The following is a 24,645-nucleotide window of genomic DNA, read 5'->3' on the forward strand; positions in this document are numbered from 1 at the left end:
GAGATCAGCAAACTATGGTAAGGCCTCTGAGTCAAATCTAAATCTGGCCATACCTATTTGTTTACATGTTGTCTGTGGCAAAGCAGGAAATATTCACTATCTGATTCTTCGCAGAAAAATAATTCCAAACTCCTGGGCCCAAATGAAGAAAAACTGTATATATAATTATCTATACATAAAATATCCAGAAAAATAAAAATTTCTAGAGACAGAAAACAAGTCAAAGTTTGCCTCAAATTTGGGGCGGGTGTGGCTATTATTTACAAACTTACAAGACAACTTTTTGGGGGTTATGGAAATATTCTAAAACTAGAAGAGGTAATTGTTGCATGACTATAAATTTATTAAATTCAATTCATACACCTACATTGTATAAGTTTTGTGATAGTAAATTACTTGTCAAAGTTGTTGGTAAAAATATTTAATGAGCTAATGTAAATAGAGTATAACAACAGTTTTGTGTTTTGTAGACAGTAAAGGATAGTTGTAATACCAGTCAGGAATGGGTTCTCATTCCCTACGTGTTAAAGATTAAATACCTGAGAAATGCCAAGGCAAATATAGAAAGCACAGTTTTATTTAAGAGAGGGACAGAAGTAGCAGACTTCTCCTGAAAAAGAGTACCCAGAGCTGGGTGCTTGCAGGAGTGGGTGTGTCTTGCTCTTTTTTAGACCACAGAATGCCTTTTTAATCCCTGCCTCCCTGTCTACTCTGTGTATGTGCCTAAGGGCAGGAAGTGGCAAGAGCACAGGGTGTGATCCTTTGTGTTGGGAAGTGAGATCCCTGGAGGTGTTAGCAACCCTTTGAGCTGGAATATGTGATCCCAGAGGTTGGCTGTTAGGAACCCAGTGATAAGCAGCCTTTATCCTCTTTGGATCCCCATCATTCATTATGTACACTGACTGCCAGGTGTTCTCCCCACTGCCTCGGTTTGTTGAGGAATGTGACATTTCCTGTCCCCCCTCAGGCCAGGCAGGGCTGCAGGCAGATGCTTTTTGGCAAAGAAAGCATGTGAGGAGGCAGTACAGTGGGGTCATTTTATAGAATTATTCTCTTAATCTTGTGTTTCCACCATCCTCATCTATTTGTCCTCTTACAGTTGCTATTGTTATAGCTTACAATTTTAGAGGACTTGTGCTATGCTTTGGATAAGTGTCCCACAAAGATTTAGATGTTAAAAGACTTGATCCCTGATGGGTGTTATTGAGAGGTATTGTGGTCCTTTAGGGGAAGGGTTCTAGTGGGAGGTCCTTAGGTCACTGGAGGTGTGCCCTTGAAGAGATTTGTGGAACCCTGGCTCCTTTCTCCCTTTTCTTTGCTTCCTGGCCATGCAGTAAGCAGTTCACTCCATCATGCACTATTTGCCATTGTCATCCACCATTCCCAACAAAGCCCCAAAGCTATGGGTCCATTGATCTTGGATTGGAATCACAAAAACTATAAGCCAAAAACTGATTCTATAATTTCATTCTGTCTAGCATTGGAATCTTTAATTTACAGATGAAAAAATTGAGGTTAAGAAGTTAAGAAGACAGGCTTATCAATTGAAATGTGGTTCTTTGTAAGATTCAGCATGATCTCCAAGAGTAATCCGTCTGTAATGTATATTAATCAGGCTTCTCTAGAGGAACAGAATCAATAGGAAGTATGATTATCATAAGGGGGTTTATTTATTCAAATGCATTTGTATACATCAGTGATGAATCCTCTGAAAGAGAAATTAGGATTAGCCTTAAAAAAAAATTCTTGGGAATCAATTTAACAAAAGAGGTGAACAATCTCTACATTGAAAATTACAGAACACTAAAGAAAGAAATTGAAGAAGACCTTAGAAGATGAAAATATCTCCCATGCTCTTGGATAGGCAAAATTAAAATTGTCAAAATGGCCATATTACCCAAAGCGCTATACAGATTCAATTCAATTCCAATTAAAATCCCAATGTCGTTCCTTATAGAAATAGAAAAAGCAATCATGAAATTCATTTGGAAAAATAAGAGACCCAGAAAAGCCAAAGAAATCCTTAGCAAGAATAGTAAAGCAAGAAGCATCACAATACCAGATCTTAAACTATACTACAAAGCTATAATAACAAGACAGCATGGTATTGGCACCAAACTAGACATGTAGACCAGTGGTACAGAATAGAAGACACAGAGACAAAACTCACATAAGCACAGTTATCTTATACTAGACAAATTTGCCAAAAACACACATTGGAGAAAACATAGCCTCTTCAACCAATGGTGCTGGGAAAACTAAAATACATATGCAGCAAAATGAAAATAACCCCTATCTCTCAGCATGCACAGAGCTCAACTCAAAGTGGATCAAGGATCTAGGAATTAGACCAGAGACTCTTGTGCCTAATAGAGGAAAAAAGTAGGCCCAAATTTTCATCATGTCAGATTAGGCTCCAAATTCCTTACAAGACTCCTAAAGCACAAGAAATAAAATAATAAATTAATAAATGAGATGAATTCAAACTAAAAAGCTTCTATTCAGCAAAAGAAACAATCAGTGAAGTAAAGAGAGAGCCTATATCTTGGGAGCAAATTTTTGCCACACAAATGTCAGATTATGAGAGCACTAATTTCCAGGATATTTGAAGAACTCAAAAAATTTAACACCAAAACAACAAACAACCCAATCAATAAATGGGCTAAGAAGCTGAACAGACACTTCTCAGAAGATATACATTCGGTCAACAAATATATGAAAAAATATTCAACATCTCCAGTAATTAGAGAAATGCAATTCAGAACTATCTAAGAGTTCAACTGACAGCAGTCAGAATGGCAGTTATCAAGAATACAAACAACAGTAAGTATTAGCAAGCATGTAGGGGAAAAGGCACACTCATACATTGCTGGTGGGACTGCAAATTGGTGCAGCCAGTATGGAAAGCAGTAAGGAGATTCCTTAGAAAAGTTAGGATGGAACTACAATTTGACCCAGCTATCCCACTCCTAGGTCTATACCCAAAGGACTTAATATCAGCATACTATAGTGATACAGCCACATCAATGTTTATAGCATCTCAGTTCACAATAGCTAAACTGTGGAAGCAACCTCTATGCCCTTCAATGGGTGAATGGATTAAAAAAAAAAAAAACTGTGGTATATATACACAATGAAATACTCAGCATTAAAAGGGAAAAGATTAAAAAATTAAAATTAAATAAAAATAAAATTACTCAGCATTAGAAGAGAATAAAATTGTAGCATTTGCAGATAAATGGATGGAGTTGGAGAATATCATGCTAAGTAAGTCAATCCCCCAGAACCAAAGGCAGAATGTTTTCTCTGATAAGTGGATGTTGATCATGAGGGGAGGGCATGAGAAAAATGGAAGAAGTTTGATTGGGCAAACTGGGGGGGGAGGGGAGGAGAGGAGCATGGGGACATGAAAGATGGTGGAATAAGATGGCCGTCATTACCCTAGGTACATGTATGACTGCACATACATCATGTATAACCAGAGAAATGAAAAGTTGTGCTGCATTTGTATACAACGAATCAAAATGCATTCTGCTGTCATATATTCCTAATTAGAATTTATCAATTAATTACTATATTTTAAAAGGATGCTTATTTAATATCCTTTTGGATTGGCTTACTCAGTCAGAATCTGGATAGTCCATAATAGCTGTTGCAGGCTGGAGAGCTGGAAGAACCAGTAGCTGCACAGTCCAAAAGGCTTGAAGCCCCAGAATGTGAGGGATCAATGGTACTACCCTGGTCTGAGACTGAAGGCTTCTGGAAACTCCCCAGAGTATCACTGACAGAGTCTGCTTTGGAAGAGTGAAGAAATGAGAGTCCAATATCCTCAGATGATCACAGCACCAAGAAGAATGGAGTTTGCATCTGCTGCTGCTTCCTTGTTCTTTTATTCCATCCAAGCCACCATCCTATAGGGCAGTTCTGCCCATTCTTAGGGAGGGTCTCTACTTCAGTTCCCTATCCCACATGCCAATCATTTCTAGACACACTCTCATCAACACACCTAGAAGCCTCTTAATCATAGGCATATCTTAATCCAATCAATTTGGCAATTCAAATTAGCCATTACATAATGCTAATTTATTTCATGTGTTTGCCACATACTGTTGTTTCTGTATTTCTGTGTAGCTTTGAAGTCAACATTGTAGTCATCAGTTGCCATTCAATTGGGAGTTATACTATGAATTAATCTTTTTTTGGTTATTAACTGGCATTGAAGTTTAAACCTTGGAATAAAGACTATAAAGAAGGGAAACAATTTTTTTTTAAAGGCATAAGTTAAATGAGTGTTGACCCATTCTTCAGAATAAAAATTCTGAGTCAAAGCCTAGAAATGATGTTATCCTCCAAGGTATGTATTCTCAGTATACACTCAGTATATATGCAATAGAATGTTTGAATGACTTTGCTGTACTATCAGAAGTTGTGCTAGTTATTTATTGTCATGTAACAAATTGCCACAAAATTTAGCAGTTTAAAACAACAAACATTATATTGCAATTTCTGTTGGAAAGGAATCCAGATGCATCTTAGCTGGGTCTTCTCTCTCAGGTTCTCTTGCAAGACTGAGTGAATGTGTGTGCTAGAACAACTTGCAGCTCCTCTAGGGGAAAATTGGCTCCCAATGTCCCTCACAAGGGTATGAGCAGGCTTTCAGGTATTACCCTGTTTGGCCAGCAACATGAGTTTTGTGCCATATGAACTTTCCCATAGGGCATTTTATAACATGGCAACTGTGTTCTCTCAGAACAAGTCAGGGATAAAGTGATCAAGAGGGAAGCCAGTTGTTAAAATATCTCAAGAGTAACAGTTTTTGTTACATTTTCTTCATTAGCAGTGAGTCACTAGGTCCAGCCTCTATCAAGTGCCTTTATCAGTTTGTCCCCTCCTTTAGAAGTAACCAGTATTTTAAATTTAGTTTGTGTTCATCCTTTGCTTTGCTTTATAGTTTTATATACTTTACTCAGTTTTACAGTTTTTAACTTTATATGAAATGACTTGTTTTCCTTCATCCTTATGTTCCTGAGATTCATACATGTTATACATGTTATAGTGTGTAAATTTTCAGCATGAATGAATATATCACATATTACTATGTACATTTTTTATTAAAATTGTGCAATGAATGAAACTCATTATTCTTTCTAAGTGTTTTCACTACTTTATTCCCAAATAAGCCTTCTAGTTACTCTATATCTTAAACTATGATATTGTCATGCATATTTAGTATTTGTCAGTCTGGTGAGTATGAAATGAAGCCAGCCTGCACTTTATTTGGAAATGAAGTTGCAAGCCTTTATATTTGTTGGCATTTCCATTTTCTACTTGAAGCAACTATTTCAGTGGGTTTGTTAAATTGATTTTGGAATATTTTTATGTACTCTGAGTAGTCTATACTATAATTCTAAATATTATGTTTTTTTCCCCATTAGAATTAAGCTTTATGAGAGTGGGGACTTCTGTGTTTTGATGTAGCTACATGCATACCTCCAGAATGTTGACTGAAACATACTAAATAGGTATTGGTTAATTGATTACATTTTATTAGGATCTTTTTCTGTATCAAAATGATCATTTGAGTTTTTGTTTTGTTTTTATTCTTTCAAGTAATACATTAAATACCACATATCTAGCTAGATGATTCTTCTTCTTTTTTTGGTATTGGAGATTGAACCCAGAAGCTGTCAACCACTAAGCTATACCTCAGCCTGTGTTTTTTGTTTTTTGGTTTTTTTCCTGAGATAGAGTCTCTGTAAGTTGTGAAGGGCCTCAATAAGTTTGTGAGGCTGGCTTTGAATTTGTAATCCTTCTGCCTCAGTCTCCTGAGCTGCTGGGATTATAGGTGCCCATGCCAGCATAGATAGATTCTTCTTAAACCAACTTTGCATTCCTAGGATAAACCCAAATTGGTCATGAATAGTGGCTTTTGTTTATTTAATTTTTGTAATGTTTTGCTAGATTTGATTTGGTGCCTTCTCATTCAGGATTCTTTTTAAAATCCATCTACGGGTGAAACTGGTCTGCAATTTTCCCTTGGTCTTATTATCCTTGCAGGGTTTAAAGTGAATCTAGAAGTTTTTCTCTCTCTCAGAGAATGCTGTAGACCCCTAAGCACATTACGGTTCTCTTTCTCCCATAATATGTACATGTTTCTTATAAATAAGGGATAGGAGTATATCATGGCAGTTTACATTGTTGGTCCTAATTCATCAGTGAATACATCTATAAGTTGTTTATTTTTGAGTAGTTGTTACTTACAAAACTTTTGCTTGTTACCTAGCATGCTGATTTTGAATTCTTAATAGCTTAATAGTACTTACACCTTGGGATGAAACAGTGCTTTCATTGAATTTGAAGGTGGCATTCTCCCTAATCATTTTGGTGTCCTTATTTCATTGAATGACTGGGAAATAAATAGTTACCATATCAGCAGGAATGGTAGGCTAGCCAGAGTTGTTATGTCAATATTATGAGAGTCTGAAATTTATTTCTCCTTGTCTTTCCATCCTTAGTACATTACTACCACCTTAAGGAAACTACAGCATCCAAAATGAGGTGGAGTTAAGTCATCATATATTTGTTTTCCTTCCATGGGTTTTGAATACTGAAAGGAAAAAGAATATTCATATACAACTATCATTCTTGACCCCAAATTTCTTTAAGTGAATAAAGGATACTTTCAAAATTCTTTAAGGGTTCCTAGAATATCTTTATATTTTGACCCTCTAAAACAAAGTTTTTTTTTAAAGAGAGAGAGAGAGAGAGAGAATTTTTTTAATATTTATTTGCCAGTTTTTGGTGGACACAACATCTTTATTTTATTTTTATGTGGTGCTGAGGATTGAACCTAGCGCCCTGCAAATGCCAGGCGAGCACGTTACCGCTTGAGCCACATCCCCAGCCCCCCAAAAACAAAGTTTTTTAATGACTACATTATTCTCTTACAATATTGACTGTTATTCTAAGTTTTTCTTGAACTAAATATTTTGATTTAGAGGTTAGCTTCTTTCATTGATAATCAGGAGGAATACATTTTTAAAATTTTAATCATTCAAAAATCTAATGTATCCAATTTAATTTTTATGGGAATTATAATTTAATGATACACAGCATTTAGATGTAGATTTCTTGTTTTGTGTATATATTTTAAAAATCATAGGAATTATCCTGTATTCTTTGCCAGTTTTTTTTCTCATGTTTTTTTTTTTTTTTTAATCAGTGGTCCTACATTCACTTGGTTTTGCTAGTTCTTAATAAGTTTTTTTTTAAAGAACATGTTTTATGAGTAATTCTTTTATTTATTTATTTATTTATTTAGTTGTAGATGGACACGGTATCTTTATTTATTTATTTTAACGTGGTGCTGAGGTTCGAACCCAGTGCCTCACATGTGTGAGGCAGGCGCCCTTCCACTGAGCTACCACCCCAGCCCAATATGAGTAATTCTTGTCAGTTTCTGTGGACCTGAGATTTTAAAATTTGTTCTTAATATGTTCTTTGATGTTAGTGGGTCTATTAAACCAAAAATATATTATCTTTTATTTACTAGTCTTTTAAAAAAAAACTTATAAGTAAAAAAAAATCATACTTTATAGAAATGTCATGAGAACATCACAACTGTTGGAGTTAAGAATATTTTTTCTTTGAAAATAGCTGTGAGTTTGACGTATAATTTTAAAAGAAGCAATTTCTCTGTTTCATGATAGTAGTAGTTATAGCAATTTTTTTTCATTTATAGCTCTATAAACTCAACTTGGCATTAGAAATGATCCAAAACATACAATAAATGTTAATTTAATTCTTTCTTTACATTTCAACATTTATGGGCTAAAGGAGGAAATCTTTATGAAGCACACTGGAAAGAGCACTCAGATTAACAGAAAACAGCTTAGAATGGGATGTCAGGGACATAAAGATTTAGGGTCTTCTAAATATATCTGAACCATAAACTACTGAAGAGATATTAGAGAGTCTTCTTAATTTTATCTGTTCCTCACTTCCTTCCATGGGTGTTGAGTACTAGAAATTGTCTCTTTTTGAGCACTGCTATCAACAGCTTCTCATTAGCCTCAGAAGCTTCCCCCAACCACTTTTTTTTTTTTTTTTAATTCCTATAATAGTTTGTCTAGTGCTAGAATTTTCTTTAGTCATAGGAAATGTATTCTTATGCCCGGACTTGTTTTATTCAAGTGTAAGGTTGTGAAATTTATCTGTATCTCATTTTTGGGGGGGTATTGCTGTGTGGTAATCTTTTGTATGAATACATTCAGTTTGTTTATCCACTCACCTGTTGATGGACTTTGGGTCCTTTTTAGGTTTTGATTATTGCTAGAACATTCCTGCTGAGAAAGAGTTAATGCAGCAAGTGTGCTATTGCTCAGCTCTTGTCTATCTTCAGGAGGATTAGCTTATGTTACTGACCCTTGACCAACTCTTAGAAGCCTAGCCCTTGCTATGTTTCGTGTGCTACTAATTGGTAAGGTGGTTTTTTACAGTGGGATAAGAAAACATGTGGTACCACCTTGTTTAAATTGTTTCTGAAAACCATGATTTTTGGTGAAATCTTGTTTTCTTTCTTAGAGTCTGTAGTTTTGGTAATTGTACTCAAAACAGATACTATATTATAACCCTCCAATAAAAGTCTTAGATTCCAGAACTCAATCAGGCTTCCCTGAGTGGAAACACTTTGCATATATTATTGCACTTATCACTAGAGTAATAGAATTGTTGGGTCATAGAGTAGGTGTTTATTGATCTTGATAAGAAACTACTAAACAGTTTTCTACAGTGTTGTACCTTTTTACATTTCCACAGGAAAGTATGAGAATGTTGGCTGTTTTGCTTCTTGTTAATACTTGGTACTGTCAGTTAATTTTAACCATTTTAGTAAGTCTGTATTAGCTAATCATGGGTTTTTATGCTTTTGTTAATTTTAACCATTTTAGTAAGTCTGTATTATCTAATTATGGGTTTTTATGCTTTTCTGATAATTAATGGTAATGAACACCTTCTTAAGTGTTTATTAGCCATTGTATGTATCTTCTATTGTGAAGCATCATTTTAAGTCTTTACTTTTAAAAATGGATTTTCTTTTTTTGTTTCGTTTTTGGATGAAGGTGCATATTTATTGGTATGCAAGGTGCTTCATAATATAGTTATAAGCCAAAGAATCATATTTCAAGACAGCAGCTACCATATGACAGAAAGAGTTGCTTTTTAACTATAAGAATTTGTTTTATCCCTGTCATGTTAATTGAATATGATGGTAACTTATGCAATTAGAAGATAATTGTGTTATATAAATGGCCTCCAGATAAATGAGATAGTGTGAGCAATTATTGAGATCATATTTAAAACTTCTATTAACTCCTACAGTTCTTCCTTCCAATGGATTAAGTAACTTAAGATTTTAACATGTATTAGTAACAAATGCTTTCTATTTTTTTCTTTTTATTGTGGCAAATTAAGCACAACAAAAATGTTAGTCAACCATTTTATGTATATACTTCAGTGGTGTTTAATACATTTATAATGTTGTTCAGCCATCAACACCACGTTTTTATAAATATCTTTATCTTGTAGAACTGAAACTCTATAATCATAAAAATAGTAACTCCCCATTCTTTCCTTCCCCTTAACTTCTGACAAGTACCATTCTGCTTTCTGGCTTTATAATTTTGACCTAAGTATCTCATATAAGTGTAACCATATAATATTTATCTTTTTGTGATTGGGTTATTTTACTGAGCATAAAGTTTTCAAAGTTCATCTGTGCTGTAGTTTGTGTTACAATTTCATTGCTTTTTAAGGCTGAATAATATTCCTTTTATGTGTATGCTACATTTTGCTTCTCTGTTTATCCATAAAAGGATGCTTGATTTTCCAAAGGTATTGTGAATAATGCAGCTATGAACATGGTTATATAGGAAAATCTGAAGCCCTGTTTTTTGTTCTTTCGGCTATATACTCAGAAGTGGAATTGCTGGATCATGCAGTAACCGCCCCCCCACCTTTTTTTTTTTTTTTTTTAAAGAAAGCATTATACTGTTTGCCATTTTATGTTCCCACCCACCAATACTACACAGTGTTCCAGTTTCTCTGCATACTTGCCAACATTTGTTATTTTATATTTTTAATAGTAGCCATCCTAATAGATGTGAAATGATGACAAATTTTTTTTTTTTTTTTTACAAAGGAATACAATATTTACCATTCTGTAGTTAGTTAATGTAATTATACTGGTGCTGTTGCTTTTCATGAACTTTATATGCAAGGAAATGTTAATACCTAGACTTCTAAAAAACAACTTTTTTACACTTATTATGTCCCAAAACAGTTGTTTTGGCTGTGTTTCTTGTCTTTATGTGTGGTATTGAGGATTGAACCCAGGATTGCTTTACCACTGGGCTTACATCCTGACCTATTTAATTATTGTTTTAAAATTTGAAACAGGATCTTGCTAAGTTGCCCATGCTGGCCTCAAATTCACAATCCTTCTACCTCAAATTCTAGTCACTGGAATTACAGTATTGTGCCACCACACCTGACATTTATGCTGTTTTTAATATTAAACATTATATCTTTCATTATTCCAGTTTTTAACTTTAGACCACTATTGAATTAATTTGATTAATGTCTATAAAAGTATCTCAAATCTAACATTTTAAGGTAGAAAAATAGTAATTCTTGTCAGTTAACTTTGGATCTAATTTTACTGTTGTACTGCTTTTCTTCTTGCTTTGTGTAAGGTCAATTTTATAATTCTGCATATTTTAAACTTAGCATGGGGAAATTATTTATATCAAAAGGACAGTAATATTTATAGCTGTTGTTTTAACTTGCCAGAGTGGCAAATGTTGGGTCCCTGTGATCAATTTTAAGTTGGAATGAATGCAAAAATTAGTTTAAATGAGATAGTTTACAGGAAGTTCGCAGTACTGTGGTTAGCACATAGCAAGAGCTCAGCGGTTACCTACCATATTTGTTGTTGGTACAATTATTTTAATTTTTTGTTATAAATTGTCCCATAGTTAACTTGAATTATGATATATTATTCTAATCGTGGTATTGATTTCTTGAGATGGAGGACAGCAAAGGCTACTTGAAAATCACATGTACAAAGTTATGAATACAGGAAATCAAATAGGGAAGTAAATTTTGGTAAGTTGATATATATACATGCAGACATATAGTTAGATAACTGAATATATATGTATTAAGTTGAACTCAGTTTATTATTTGTTTCCACAGCTTTATATTCTGTTATATTGTTCTGTGTGTTCTTCTGGATTCCTTTTGTCTACTTCTACTATGAAGAAAAGGATGATGATGATACTAGTAAATGTACTGTAAGTTATCTCTACTTTAGAGGTCTAATTTTAGTTAAAAAAATATTTTCTTGCTTTACAAAGATGATATGACTCCATTTTAGTTTATTCTAGATCAGTGTTGTCTAGTAGAAATATAACATTAATCCCACGTGAAATTTGAAATTTTCTAGTAGCGACATTAAAATAAATAAAAAGAAAATTAATTTTAATTAAACATGGTAGTTAATGTTTCCCTTATTATAATTTCAAAATAATCAAATTATATTATTAATAAGATACTAAATTTTTTTTCACACCAAGTCTTTGAAATTTAGATTATAGCAATTTAACCAGCCACATTTTTCAGTAGCCATATAATGGCTTGTGTCTGTTCGAAAGTAAACTTTCCTGTGAAAACTGTGTAGTAAATATTTTAGGCTTTGTGTCTCCACTATTCAACTCTATCATTATAGTGTTAAGTATCCAGAGAGGATACTTAATGAACATTTTGTGATGCATTAAAAAAGGAGTTAGGACATGGTTTGCTGACCCTTATTCTGGATTATAAGGAAGGAACACTTGCAGGTAGTTCAGACTAAATGACACTGAAAACAGAAACCTGATAAATATAGCACCCAGATGTTTCTAAAAGAGCAGACTAGTATCACTTAAGTATTAGCATAAAAATCCCTAGCTATAAATATAATTTCGAGATGCCTTAAAAATATATTGATGATGCTGGGTGCCGTAGTGCATGCCTGTAATCCCAGCAGCTCAGGAGGCTGAGTCAGGAGGATTGCAAGTTCAAAGCCAGCCTAAGCAAAAACAAGGTACTAAGCAACTCGGCCGCTGTCTCTAAATAAAAATACAAAATAGGGCTGGAGATATGGCTCAGAGGTTGAGTGCTTCAGAGTTCAATCCCTGGTACCAACCCACACACACACACACACACACACACACACACATTGATGTGTATAACCAAGTTAGTTCCATCTCTAGATTGCATGGATGGTTTAGAATAAAAAATCTACTATTATGTATTAGTTAATAGGTCAAGGAAGAAATTGTATTTTGAAAGGAATTTATCAAAATAAAACACTTTTTTAAAATTTAAGGCAGGGAAAACAGTATAATAGGAATAAATACCGAGTTACAGAAATTTGTTTTGTACTTTATGTTTTATTTAAACACAAAAATATATTAACTCAAAAACCAGCATCTTGCTTAATCATGCTTAAAACCTTAATAGCATTTAGTGTTAAGTTTGGGAGCAAGTAAATCAACATGTTATTTATATTTTGCATGGACTGAGGATTAAACTCATGGTTGCACATGCTACGTGAGCATTCTACCACTGAGCCAAACCCCAGCCTATAAATCAACATTTTAAATGACTTCTAGAGTTACAAAGAATGTGGCATATTATATGTTTATTTAAAGAGGGTCAAATGATTATTTGCAGATACTATATAACTTCATATTTAAAATGTGTGTAAGGTACGGTGGCTAGTTACAAATTAAATAAATCTCAGTGAGATAAATGTTGTCATTTTGCCCAACCTTTGTTTGATCTGAGGATTCTCCTTAGTTTTTTCCTTAATTCCCTCTCCCCTCAGGACTATCTTAGAAATAGAAATGAGAACTTACCATATGAAACATGAATTTAATTTTTTAAAGGTGATTTTTAGATTCTTCATTAGTCTGACACAAAATATAATGTTCATTCTCAGTGATTTAACTTTGAGAAAATTGACTTTTCTATTCATGTTCATAATGTCTGGCTTTCTGGGGTATTTTTTGTTGTTGTTCAGTTGTTTGATGTCTGGATTACATTGTGGATAGCAGGCAAATTAAAACCTTTAAATTTCCACTTCTGATTTTATGTTCTTGTTTAATCATATATGACTTATATTGCTTAAGGTAGATTATTTAACTTCTCTGTGCCTCAGCTTTCATTTCTCTAAAGTAGGAATGAGAGTACCTTCGAGTTGAGAATTAAATGAGTTAACATATGTAAAGTTCTTGTAATAGTGCTTGGTAGGATATATGTTACATATATATTTAAAGAATATAAATATATAACTATATAATATTTACATTTTATGTGTACATATGCTTGTGCCCACATGTGTACATTATTTTTTTATTATTTTAATCCATTTTGATGATTTGGGAAGGGGCATTGTAGGTTCTGATTGCTGCTTGTTTGGGGGAATATTTTATTAAATATTCTGATAATTTTACTAAAGATGCTCACTAGATAATAAACTGCTTTCAGTATTTTGCTTTTACAAGAGCCTAACCATTGAAACGATTTTAAAATCTTGTATATTTTGTAAAGATATAATGATCATTTTTCTTTAAATGTTAAGTCTTTTTCCCAACTGGCAAAATTTTATATTGTTGATTCTAAATGCATATTTGATTTGAAAGTATAATTATACTGTTGCAAAAAATTTTTATATAACAGCTTACTAAATGATATATTTTCCCCCCCGGCATCTAGCAAATTAAAACAGCACTCAAGTACACTTTGGGATTTGCTGTGATTTGTGCACTTCTTCTTTTAGTTGGGTAAGTCTTAATTTTTTTATCCTGACAATGGAAATATAATTAGTTGAATAATAATAACAAAATGTTCATTCAGAGAAATCTAGGAAAGGAAAACAAAAATGTGAAAAAAGAACAAATCACCATTTATACCACCACTGAACAACATAGCCCAAATCAACATTTTTCTCTGTATTGTCCCACATACACATATTTCATGCTTAGATGATTGCAGGGTGCCTGTCCCCACCTTGCATGCACCCTCCATGTTTCAGTTTTCCAAAAATATGATTATATTTTATTCATTTCTTGATAATCTATTTGTTATACTACAGTGGGTACCTATTTAGGAAAGTAAGTGTGGGTCCATCAATTTTGTCTATATTGCAGTCCTTTCTTAGTAAAGCAGTTTATTTGAATGATCTTCTAAGGTATGACTATGTAGACATTTATGATGTTTGCAGTTTCTTTTTATTATAAACAACACTGTGGTAAAAATCCTTGTCTCTACATCTTTATAGATTTGACCCAACAGTCAAATCTTTGTCAGTAAGTTCCTTCTTTAGTTGTTCTTCCTTAAGCTTCATACTAATATCAGTATATTTTATATCTTTGTTTATACATCTGAAATTTGTTCTTGTTAATGGCACACATTTATCTTTGTTAAAATAGGTCTAGATTCTTTTTTTATGTTAGAGATACATTAGGTGCTAATAAGCCTTTAAAATTTTATAATTTGATGTTACAAATTTCAATAAATAACTTTCAATAAATAAACAATTTCATTTATTAAAGGTAATTTGTGCTGAGAATGAAATTGGTCTGTAACTTTTTATAGTTCCAAGAGTTGTTAGAATGCAAGTGTTTTATAGTCTAGTCATGTTTCCAATTCCCTTTGCCTGCCTTTATGTGTCATGAAAAAGAGAACTTATTGAATGGATATTTTTTTAGCAGATTTGCTATTTATTTTAGCTACCAAATATACCTTTTAAAATCTTTTTTGGCTTTTAAAGAAAGCCAGCTCTACTTAATGTTAGTTCGCTTTGATAATGTGGAAGTCCCTTGTCTGTAAACTTAAATTATCTAGAACAGGGATCAGCAAACTCTTCATGAGGTACAGATGATAAGCATTTTGGGTTTGCAGTCTGTTTGATCTGTGTGGCTTAACTGTGCTCTCGTAATTCTGAAGTAATCATAGACAATACATAAACACAAGGTATTCCAATAAAACTCTATTTATATAAACACAGGCAGCCAGTAGTTTGGAAATTCCTGACTTAGAACGTGACTGAGAACCATCAATAAAAATACACATCTTTATACCAGCCAGAGTAAAAGAGTAGTAAATTAAAGACTAGTAGTGTTTTGGTTACCCAGTGTAGTATTCTTTTCATTACCATATTTGAATGAACATACATTTAGGTAAAGTGACTGATTAAATTTCTTGAAATTTCCTTGAAGGGGACATGCTATTGTTTCTTTGAATTGGTGTTTACTTGTTTATTTTAGCTGATAAAATTTGAGATAATTTTATTACAAAGATATAGCCTAGATATAGTATTCCTATAGCTCATACACTTTTGGAGCACTTGTGTGATGGATGCTGTGCTAAGTAGTAGGGCCAAAAACAAGTCCTGGTCTCTATTCTCAAGGTTCACCTTGGGAAAACATGCAAATAAATTATTTAAATTATACTGTTTAAGCACTCCAATAATATATATACCAGGTATGATGATGGAGGAACAAGTTCTTACTCTACCTTGTAGACTCGGAAGACCTAAGAGGAAGTAATACTTCAATTGAGATTTGAAGGAGTGTAAATTGGTTGGAGTGTTTAAAGAATGGCATAAAAAGTATGATATGAAGGGAAATACTGGGGAATGATATTGAACAGATTATATATGTGCATGTATGACTATAACAATGAATCCCACTATTTTGTATAATTATAGTGCACCAAAAAAACATGTATAAAAGTTTTTTTTTTTAAATATGATGTGAATTTAATCCTTCTAAGAAAAAAACACACACCTCCCCAAACAAAACATAAAGTATGATGTGATGTTCCGAGTATTCCTGTGAACCAGTGGGTGGCAGGACATGACATTAGCCAGGTAGGTAGGCTATGAATCTAATATGTAATGTTTAAGAAATTTTGATTTCTTAATCAAATCAATTGAAAGACAATGAAGATGTACATGTTTGTTTATGTGACTGTAAGAAAGTAAATATGTGTGACCTTGCTTTAAAAGTTAAGATACTATAAAGGGGTTATTTGGAGGTCGGACTGGAGAAATGATACATTAAATGGTAGGTAGGCAGATTAACTACCTGGCCATTGTAATAATTCAGGTGAGAGATGAGGATCAGAACTAGTATAGTTACAAAGAAAACAGAAACAGATAAGCCATTTGGAAGATAAATATGACTTGACTTGGTGATTGAATGTAGGAGGTACAATTCTCATTTTCAATTCTGCTGAAATTCATCATTTCAGTTTCATATCTACTAAAATCCATTAGCCTTTTCTTTGTTTTTTTTTTTTTTCCTGAAGAAATAATCTGTATTAAGCTAATTCAGTGAGTCAGATTGGGTGTAAAATATTTTTAGTAAGCAGTTTTTCATTTTTATTATTTTCAATGATATAAGGAGAAATTATAATCTTACTAGGCTCCAAGTTCTTATTTTGATCTAGTTTTGTGTCTTCAGAAACTGATATGCTTTTTATTTACTTTTTGAGAGGAATTGAGATTAAGAAATTATCTTTGCTTCCCCTGCATAAAATCCTACTATAACTCTTGATTACTGTAGTGTCGTCACCACTTAGTAAATACACGATAATCTTATTAACTGCTTCTTCCCTCCTTAAAACAGGTGTGTCTGTATTACATCTTCATTTGACTTCAATTGCCTTTTTTTTTTTTTTTTTTTTTTTGTCATGCTGGGGGTTGAACCCAGGGCCTTGTGCTGAGATATATCCCCAGCCCTCAATTGCCTTTTTATCCATTAGTAAATATTCCTTTTTCTCTATAGATCTTGTATGCAGGGCTGATATTTGGCTAACGAGCAGTGGTTTGTTCTTCCTGATGGTTAAAAGGTTGAAACACTTCCATACCAGTTAGCTGCTGTCCTATATTCCTGAGTCTCGTTACCTCACTCTAACCCCACTTAAAGGATAAAGCTTGATTTGTGAAGGTCCTCTAGAATTAAGGCCAGCATCTGTGCTCATTGCATAGTGTCTTTGCCTAACAGTTGTTAAATGCTATGAATATTATTGCTCAGAATTTACATCTATTTAGTTGTAATCATTTTGAATTCTCCTTATGGATGTTTCTCTTAATGTACAATGAAAATAGTTTTGGTTTATTTCTTAGGTTATAAAATCTAGTGTTAATGTAATTGACAAATCTGTTTCAAATTTGTGCTTTGGTTTCTGCCTAAAATAATAACTGGTGCTCAAATGTTAATTCTCTGAAGGATTTTTTTAAGTAGGTATTTTCCTGAAGTCATTCTGAAAATTTTTTGGACCATATAATTTTTTTAAAAGATTGCTTGATCATATGAGGTTTCTTCTACTCTTCATTAAAGACTTGAACTGCTGAATAGCCTTGCTCGGGAGTTTGAACACGAAAGTGTGTTTGCTAGTAGGATTACTTAATTTTTTTCCCACCACTGTACAATATCTTTGATTACCTAAAATTGCATGTTCAGACTGAACTTTCTGATTATGAATGCTAGTTTTAGATATTTGCGAGATTTTTATTTTAATAATATTTTATATGATGTTTTATACAATGTAATTTTTTTTCCCCCACATTCACACATTGGTTATTTCCAACCAACAAATTTCAAACATACTTTCTGGGATATTTAGAAAAAACTGTCTATATAGAAGTATATAAGTAGTTTTTCTTGGTTAGTTTGTATTTCTGTTAATGAAATATTAATTCTAAATAAGTTAACATTATAGACATATAAAATGTAAAAGTTATTTAAAAGTTTCTTCTATCTCACTACAATTATTCCTTTCTTTATTTTATTTTATAACTGGGCAACAAATAATGAACTGCTTTTACATTTATTTTTTGCTCTCTATATTTGAGTGGTCACTTTTTTCCCCCTTAAAATGGTGAGGTTTAAGTCTCTAAAATTAAGACAAGTGTAATAAACTACAGTCAACATGAATAGTTAGAAATTTAAATAACACCCTAATATGTTCTTCCTATTCATCTTTTTATAGAATTGTTAGTAGTACCAAAGAATAAAGGTTTTTAAAATTAAAAGTAAAATTTTAGAATAATGACATTGTTTTACTTGAAATTTTAATCAGAACAAAATACCTTTATATATTCTTAAACTCATCCAGTATTTTCTTTTTCATAAAAGTGGATAGAATTTACATCTTGCTTATAATTAAAATTGGGCCAAGAAGAAGGAATAATTAGAGTCACTTTTTACCTTTCTGTTTGATTTTCAACATATACTATCTAAGGGATACCCAGCCCTTTAATCTCTTGATTATCTTTTGGTTCATGACCTGGGCTCTATAATAAAGTGACCATTTATTTATTTTATTTTCCATTTTCTCAGTCTAAGCTCTTAGAACAATTCCTAGGACACTAGCTCTCTCTGTTATTTCAATGGTTCCCCCTTACCTATGGACCGAAAAATAAACAGAAACTGATTTTGTTATTTTTATTAAGCACAATATTGAAAAATATAAAGAAACGAGAACAAAATGAAACCCCCCAATCCCACAATGTTAAATTTACTGTTTATTATGATGTATTTCTTATCTATTATTTTCAATGCATATAAATATATTGAATTAATTGCATGCCTATAGTTTGTTCTACTAATTTAATGCAGAAGATCTTCAACTTTTTTGGTGTGATGCACTATTTTGTCCATCTTAAATTTATAGGACTTTAAAAAATATTTTATGGGGCTGGGGTTGTGGCTCAGTGGTAGAGTCCTTGCTTGTGTGAGTCACTGGGTTCAATTCTCAGCAGTGCATATAAATACATGAATAAAATAAAGGTCTATCAACACTAAAAAATATTTTTAAAAAATTTTTATTTATTATTGTTTTTTTTACTCACCTTTATGAAAGTATAATTAAAAAATAAGCCAAAATAGTTTTACGTACAAAAATAAAATATATGGGGTTACAAAGGAAGGTAATTTTACTGAATACCATAATAAAGTTATTAAAACAAATTATGGTAAAATATATACATAGATAAGAAAATTCTCATACCTCTGTATAAATGGTGCAGATTTATTAGTTATTCAGGGGAAAAGTTGATATTTGTTTCAAAAAATTAGTAAAATTGAGTTTCAGACCATTTCTTTTATTCAACATTTTTATTTTTAAAGCTATTTAATAGAATTATTTTCTGTTTTAGTGCTTTTGTTCCATTGAATGTTCCCAATAATAAAAATTCTACAGAGTGGGAAAAAGTGAAGTTCCTATTTGAAGAACTTGGAAGTAGTCGTAAGTATTCTTTTATTTTCTTTTTTTTTTTTTTTCTACTTTTTAAAATCTACCCATTGTAATTTATATATCCTGATCCTTAGGACTTTTCTTTGACAAGTAGCCTATTCTTACATTTTCTATTCTCTCACAGTGAAGCTGCTGAGAAAGAAATCAGGAAAACAATTGCATTTTTAAGAAATCAAGAAAACAATTGCATCCTCTCTAGCCTCAACAAACAATCAATCAATCCTGGGGGTAAATCTAGCTAAAGAGGTAAAGACCTCTGCAGTGAAAATAATTGAACAATTAAGAAAGAAAATGAAGTCTGTGGTACAAGCCTGTTATCCCACCTGCTTGGGAGGCTGAGGCCATAGGATCATGAATTCAAAGCCATCCTCAGCAAAAGTGAGGCACTAAGCAACTCATTGAGACCCTGTCTCTAAATAAAATACAAAATAGGTTTGGGGATATGGCTCAGGGGCTGAATACCCATGAGTTCAATCTCTAATACCAAAAACAAAAACAAAAAAAAAAAAGAAAGAAAGAAAAATTAAGAAGACTTTAGAAGGTAGAAAGATCTCCCATGGTCTTGGATAGGCAGACTCAATATTGTCAAAATGGCCATACTACCAAAAGTATTCAATCCCTATCAAATAATGATGATAGAAAACAGAACAGAGGGGCTGGGGATGTGGCTCAAGCGGTAACACGCTCGCCTGGCATGCGTGAGGTGCTGGGTTCGATCCTCAGCACCACATAAAATAAAATAAAAAGATGTTGTGTCCGCTGAAAACTGAAAAATAAATATGAAAAAATTCTCTCTCTCTCTTCTCTTTCTCTCACTTAAAAAAAAAAAAAAAAAAGAAAAAGAAAACAGAACAGAGAACTAAAAAAAAAAAGTCCTAAAATTCATATGGAAGAATAAAAGATCCAGAATAGCAAAAGTAGTACTAAGCAATAAGAGCGACCTCATCTCAATTTATACTACAGTGGTATAGTAACAAAAACATCATGGTAAGGGCACCAAAACAGACAAGAGGACCAGTGGAATATAGATTAGAAGACCCAGAGACATTTGATCCTTAACAAAGATACCAAAAACATATGTTGTAGAAAAGATAGTGTTTTTAACAAATGGTGCTGGGAAAACTGGGTATTCAAATGTAGGAGAAAGAAACTAGATTGCTGTCTCTCACCCTGCACAAAAATCAAAGTGGATTAAAGACCTAGGAATTAGATCAGAAACACTGAAACTGATAAAAGAATATATAGGGTCATACTCCAACATATCAGCAGGTACCAATTTCCTTAATAAGACTGCTAAAGGTCAAGAAATAAAATCAAGAATCAGTATGCGGGATGACATCAAATTAAAAAGCTTCTATACAGCAAAGGAAACAAATAAGAAAATGAAGAGAGTGCTTACAGAAAGGAAAAAAAAATCTTTCATAGGTTACTATTCCAACAAGGAATTAATATTCAGAAAATATTAAGAAGTCAAAAAGTAACACCAAAAAATCAAATAAAAATGTGCATATAAACTAAACAGAAATTTCTTAAAAGAAGAACTGCAAATGGCCAACAAATATATGAAAAAATGTTCCAACAATATTAGCAATGCAAATTAAAAGTGCACTGAGATTTCATCTCACTCCAAATAAAATGGCAATCGTCAGGAAAAGAAATAACAGTAAGTTCTGGTGAGGATGTGGTGAAAAAGATACACTCATACACTGTTAGTAAGACTATAAATTAATCCAACTTTGGAAAGCATTGTGGTGATTCTTCCAAGGATTAGGTATGGAACCACCAAATGACCCAGCTATTCTACTTTTTTTTGTTTATCTAGAAGAACTGAAATCATACTATTAGTGTACAAGCAATTCATAACAATATTTTAGCAGTAAAATTCCTGAAAGTTTCTATGTGATCTTTTTTTTTGGAGGGGGAAGGTTACCAGGGATTGAAATCAGGGGCACTGTACCACTGAGCCACATCCCCAGCCCTACTTTGTTATTTATATAGAGACAGGGTCTCACTGAGTTGCTAAGCACCTTACTTTTGCTGAGGCTGGCTTTGAATTCATGATCCTCCTGCCTCAGATGCTAGGTTACAGGTGTGCACCACCGTGCTTGGCTTTCTATACGATCTTCAACTCACTTAAAATAATATAGAATAATTTTTAAAGAGCACTAAATTATTATTTGAAATGAAGTAATCTTTTATGTAGGTTATAAATTACTGAGACTTCATTTGCGTTAAGCAATGTTTTATCATAAATTTATCTTAACAAAACATTTTGGCATTACTTTTTCAGAAGTTCTAATCCATGCAACTTAGTTTTTTAAAGGAAAAAGATAAGTTCAAGTGGTTAGGTTAAGGAAGTTGCTTAGTAGTTGAAAATAGCTTTGCCATTACAAAGTCATATAGATAAAAATATGTATAATATTACTCAACATTTCATGTGCTTTTGGACATAGCTACTTTATTTTCTTTAATTAATTAATTAATGACATCAAATTAAAAAGCTTCTGCACAGCAAAGAAAACAAAAAAATGAAGAGCAAGCTTACAGAAAGGAAGAAAATCTTTGATAGGCTATTATTCCAATAGGGAATTAATATCCAGAAAATATTAAGAAGTCAAAAAGTAACCAAAAAATTAAACAGAAGATGTGCATATGAACTAAACAGATATTTCTTAAAAGAAGAAATACAGGGCTGGGATTGTTGCTCAGTGGTAGAGTGCTCACCTAGCATGCATGAGGCACTGGGTTCGATCTTCAGCACCACATAAATGTAAAATAAAGGTATTGTGTCCACCTAAAACTGAAAAATAAATATTTAAAAAAACAAATACAAATAGCCAACAAATATATGAAAAAAGTTCCGAAAGTCTTGGCAATGCAAATTAAAAGTGCACTGAGATTTCACGTCACTCCAGATAGATGGCAATTAATTAAGTAATTAATTAATTATAATTAGGTATCTTGGACAGCAGAATGCATTTTGATTCATTGTACACAAATGTAGCACAACTTTTCATTTCTCTATACATGATGTAGCGTCACACCGTATGTGCAGTCATACATGTACCTAGGGTAATGATGTCCATCTCATTATACCATCTTTCTTGCCCCATACCCCATCCCACCCCCCCTTTACCCAAAGTTCCTCCATTTTTCTCATGCACCCCCCACCCCCGCACTGTGGATCAGCATCCACTTATCAGAGAAAACATTCGGACTTTGGTTTTTAGGGATTGATTTACTTCATGATATTCTCCAGTTCCATCCATTTACCTGAAAATGCCATAGTTTTATTCTCTTTTAATGCTGAGTAATATTCTGTTGTGTATATATACCATAGTTTCTTTATCCATTCATCCATTGAAGGACATCGAGGTTGCTTCCACAGTTTAGCTATTGTGAATTGAGCTGCTATAAACATTGATGTGGCTGCATCACTGTATTGTGTTGATTTTAAGTCCTAGGAGTGGGGGATAGCTGGGTCAAATGGTGGTTCCATTCCAAGTTTTCCAAGGAATCTCCATACTGCTTTCCATATTGGCTGCACCAATTTGCAGTCCCAACAGTAACGTATCAGTGTACCTTTTTCCCCGCATCCTCGCCAACACTTATTGTTGTTTGTCTTCATAATAGCTGCCATTCTGACTGGAGTGAGATAATATCTTAGAGTAGTTTTGATTTGCATTTCTCTAATTACTAGAGATAGTGAACACTATTTTTATTTTCTATGAAATGTAGAATACTTATTTTTATAAATACCATACTGAAAAATTTGTTTACTTTTGTGAGTATTCTTTCTATTAGGTACCATATATTTTTTGGCTAGTATTTCTTGTTTTTTTTTCCAGATACAATATTAAAATAATGATTAAATTGTGACTTGTTAGCTACACTGTAACTTTTAAATGTCTTGCTTTCCACTTAAAGATTTTTCTTGTAAATTGTAGTCCATTAATGTCATCCTGAAACCAGCAGGAATAAGGATAGCAGGACTGGCATCTACTAATAATGAATTGTCAAGGATTTATGCACCTTGATCCTTTTTCTCAGAAATAAATAGCTTCTTTTCTTGCAATTAACTCCTTCAGGTTTTTTACTCCTTCTGCCTAAATATTATTTCATAAATTATACTAGTACTTGAGTATTGATATAACTTGAATTAGTGATTAGACATACAATATTGTTCTGATTTTTGTAATCTCATTCTCTTTAGTCTCAATTTTTTTCCTCAAATTTAAATACCATGTTCTAAATTGTATTACATTTTAGGTCTGTCATCTTTTTAGGTTCAAAATAGTCACCCAGCTATTCTTAATTTTTAGTTTTGTTGTCCCTCACCACACCTCCTTATTGTTTTAGGCATCAATTTTATGCTTAAAACTTTATGACATAAACTTTAGACCTCTTTCTTCAGGCATTTTAACTTTTAAAAACTGTACTTTACCTGTAGAGAAATGCATATGGCTTATACATACATGTATATAATCAGTGTAACTGATTGCAATCAAGATATAGAACATGTCCATCATTACAGAAGTTTCTTCAGTGTGTCTATTTAGTATCATCTCTGATAAGAAATACCACTGTTATAATTTCAGCTACTATGTATTAGTTTTTCTTTTTTCTTTTTTTAATATTATAAGTGGAATTATACATTATGATTCTTCTTTTGTATGTCTGACTTATTTCACATAGTAATGATTTAAATTTGTGTAAGTAGTTGGTTCTTTTTATCACAGCAGTTAATGCATTTCATGAGTATACTATAACTTCTTTATCAGTACTCGTTATGTATATGCTCAGATCATAGACCCTATCTTATCAAGAGAATCTATGTTCAGTGTCTTTGACAAGTTTATTATCTTTTACCAAAATGGGAATCCTTCTAAATGATTAATTTTGAATTCCTTGGCTCAATTGATTCGCTAATATGTGAACATAATACTCTATCAATTCTAAGACATATTTTGTTTTCACATTTTTATTTCTCTGGTGTTGGTAAATATAAGTTATAGTGCCTTAAAATTACTATCAGCCAGGTGGTAGACCTTGGTGGTATGAACACCTTGTGTTGATACTTCTGTTATAAGAAAGTAACTATCAAAATGACTTTGATTTGATAATAAGTAGTTTAAAAAAAATAAGACTGAAAAAATTTGCCTTGCATAATTTGTGAATTTGTTAATGTTTTCTTTTTTTAATAAAACTGATATTTGACTTTTAAGAAGATTTTATCATTTTATTTATAGTTATGGAAATATTAGGAATATGTTAAAT

At 32.5% G+C, this 24,645-nt stretch overlaps 1 protein-coding gene across 1 annotated transcript in view; it reads left to right on the forward strand.

Moving 5' to 3' along the window:
- Lmbrd1 (LMBR1 domain containing 1) overlaps nt 1–24,645 on the forward strand; it is a 97,621-nt gene that overhangs the window by 28,811 nt on the left and 44,165 nt on the right. The window contains exons 4-6 of the mRNA XM_076860053.2: nt 11,254–11,351; nt 13,819–13,886; nt 19,271–19,359. Coding sequence (XP_076716168.1) covers nt 11,254–11,351; nt 13,819–13,886; nt 19,271–19,359 — 255 coding nt within the window. The remainder of the gene's footprint in view (nt 1–11,253; nt 11,352–13,818; nt 13,887–19,270; nt 19,360–24,645) is intronic.

Source organism: Callospermophilus lateralis, chromosome 6, assembly GCF_048772815.1.
Source record: "Callospermophilus lateralis isolate mCalLat2 chromosome 6, mCalLat2.hap1, whole genome shotgun sequence".
In the NCBI taxonomy this organism is placed as follows: Eukaryota; Metazoa; Chordata; class Mammalia; order Rodentia; family Sciuridae; genus Callospermophilus; species Callospermophilus lateralis.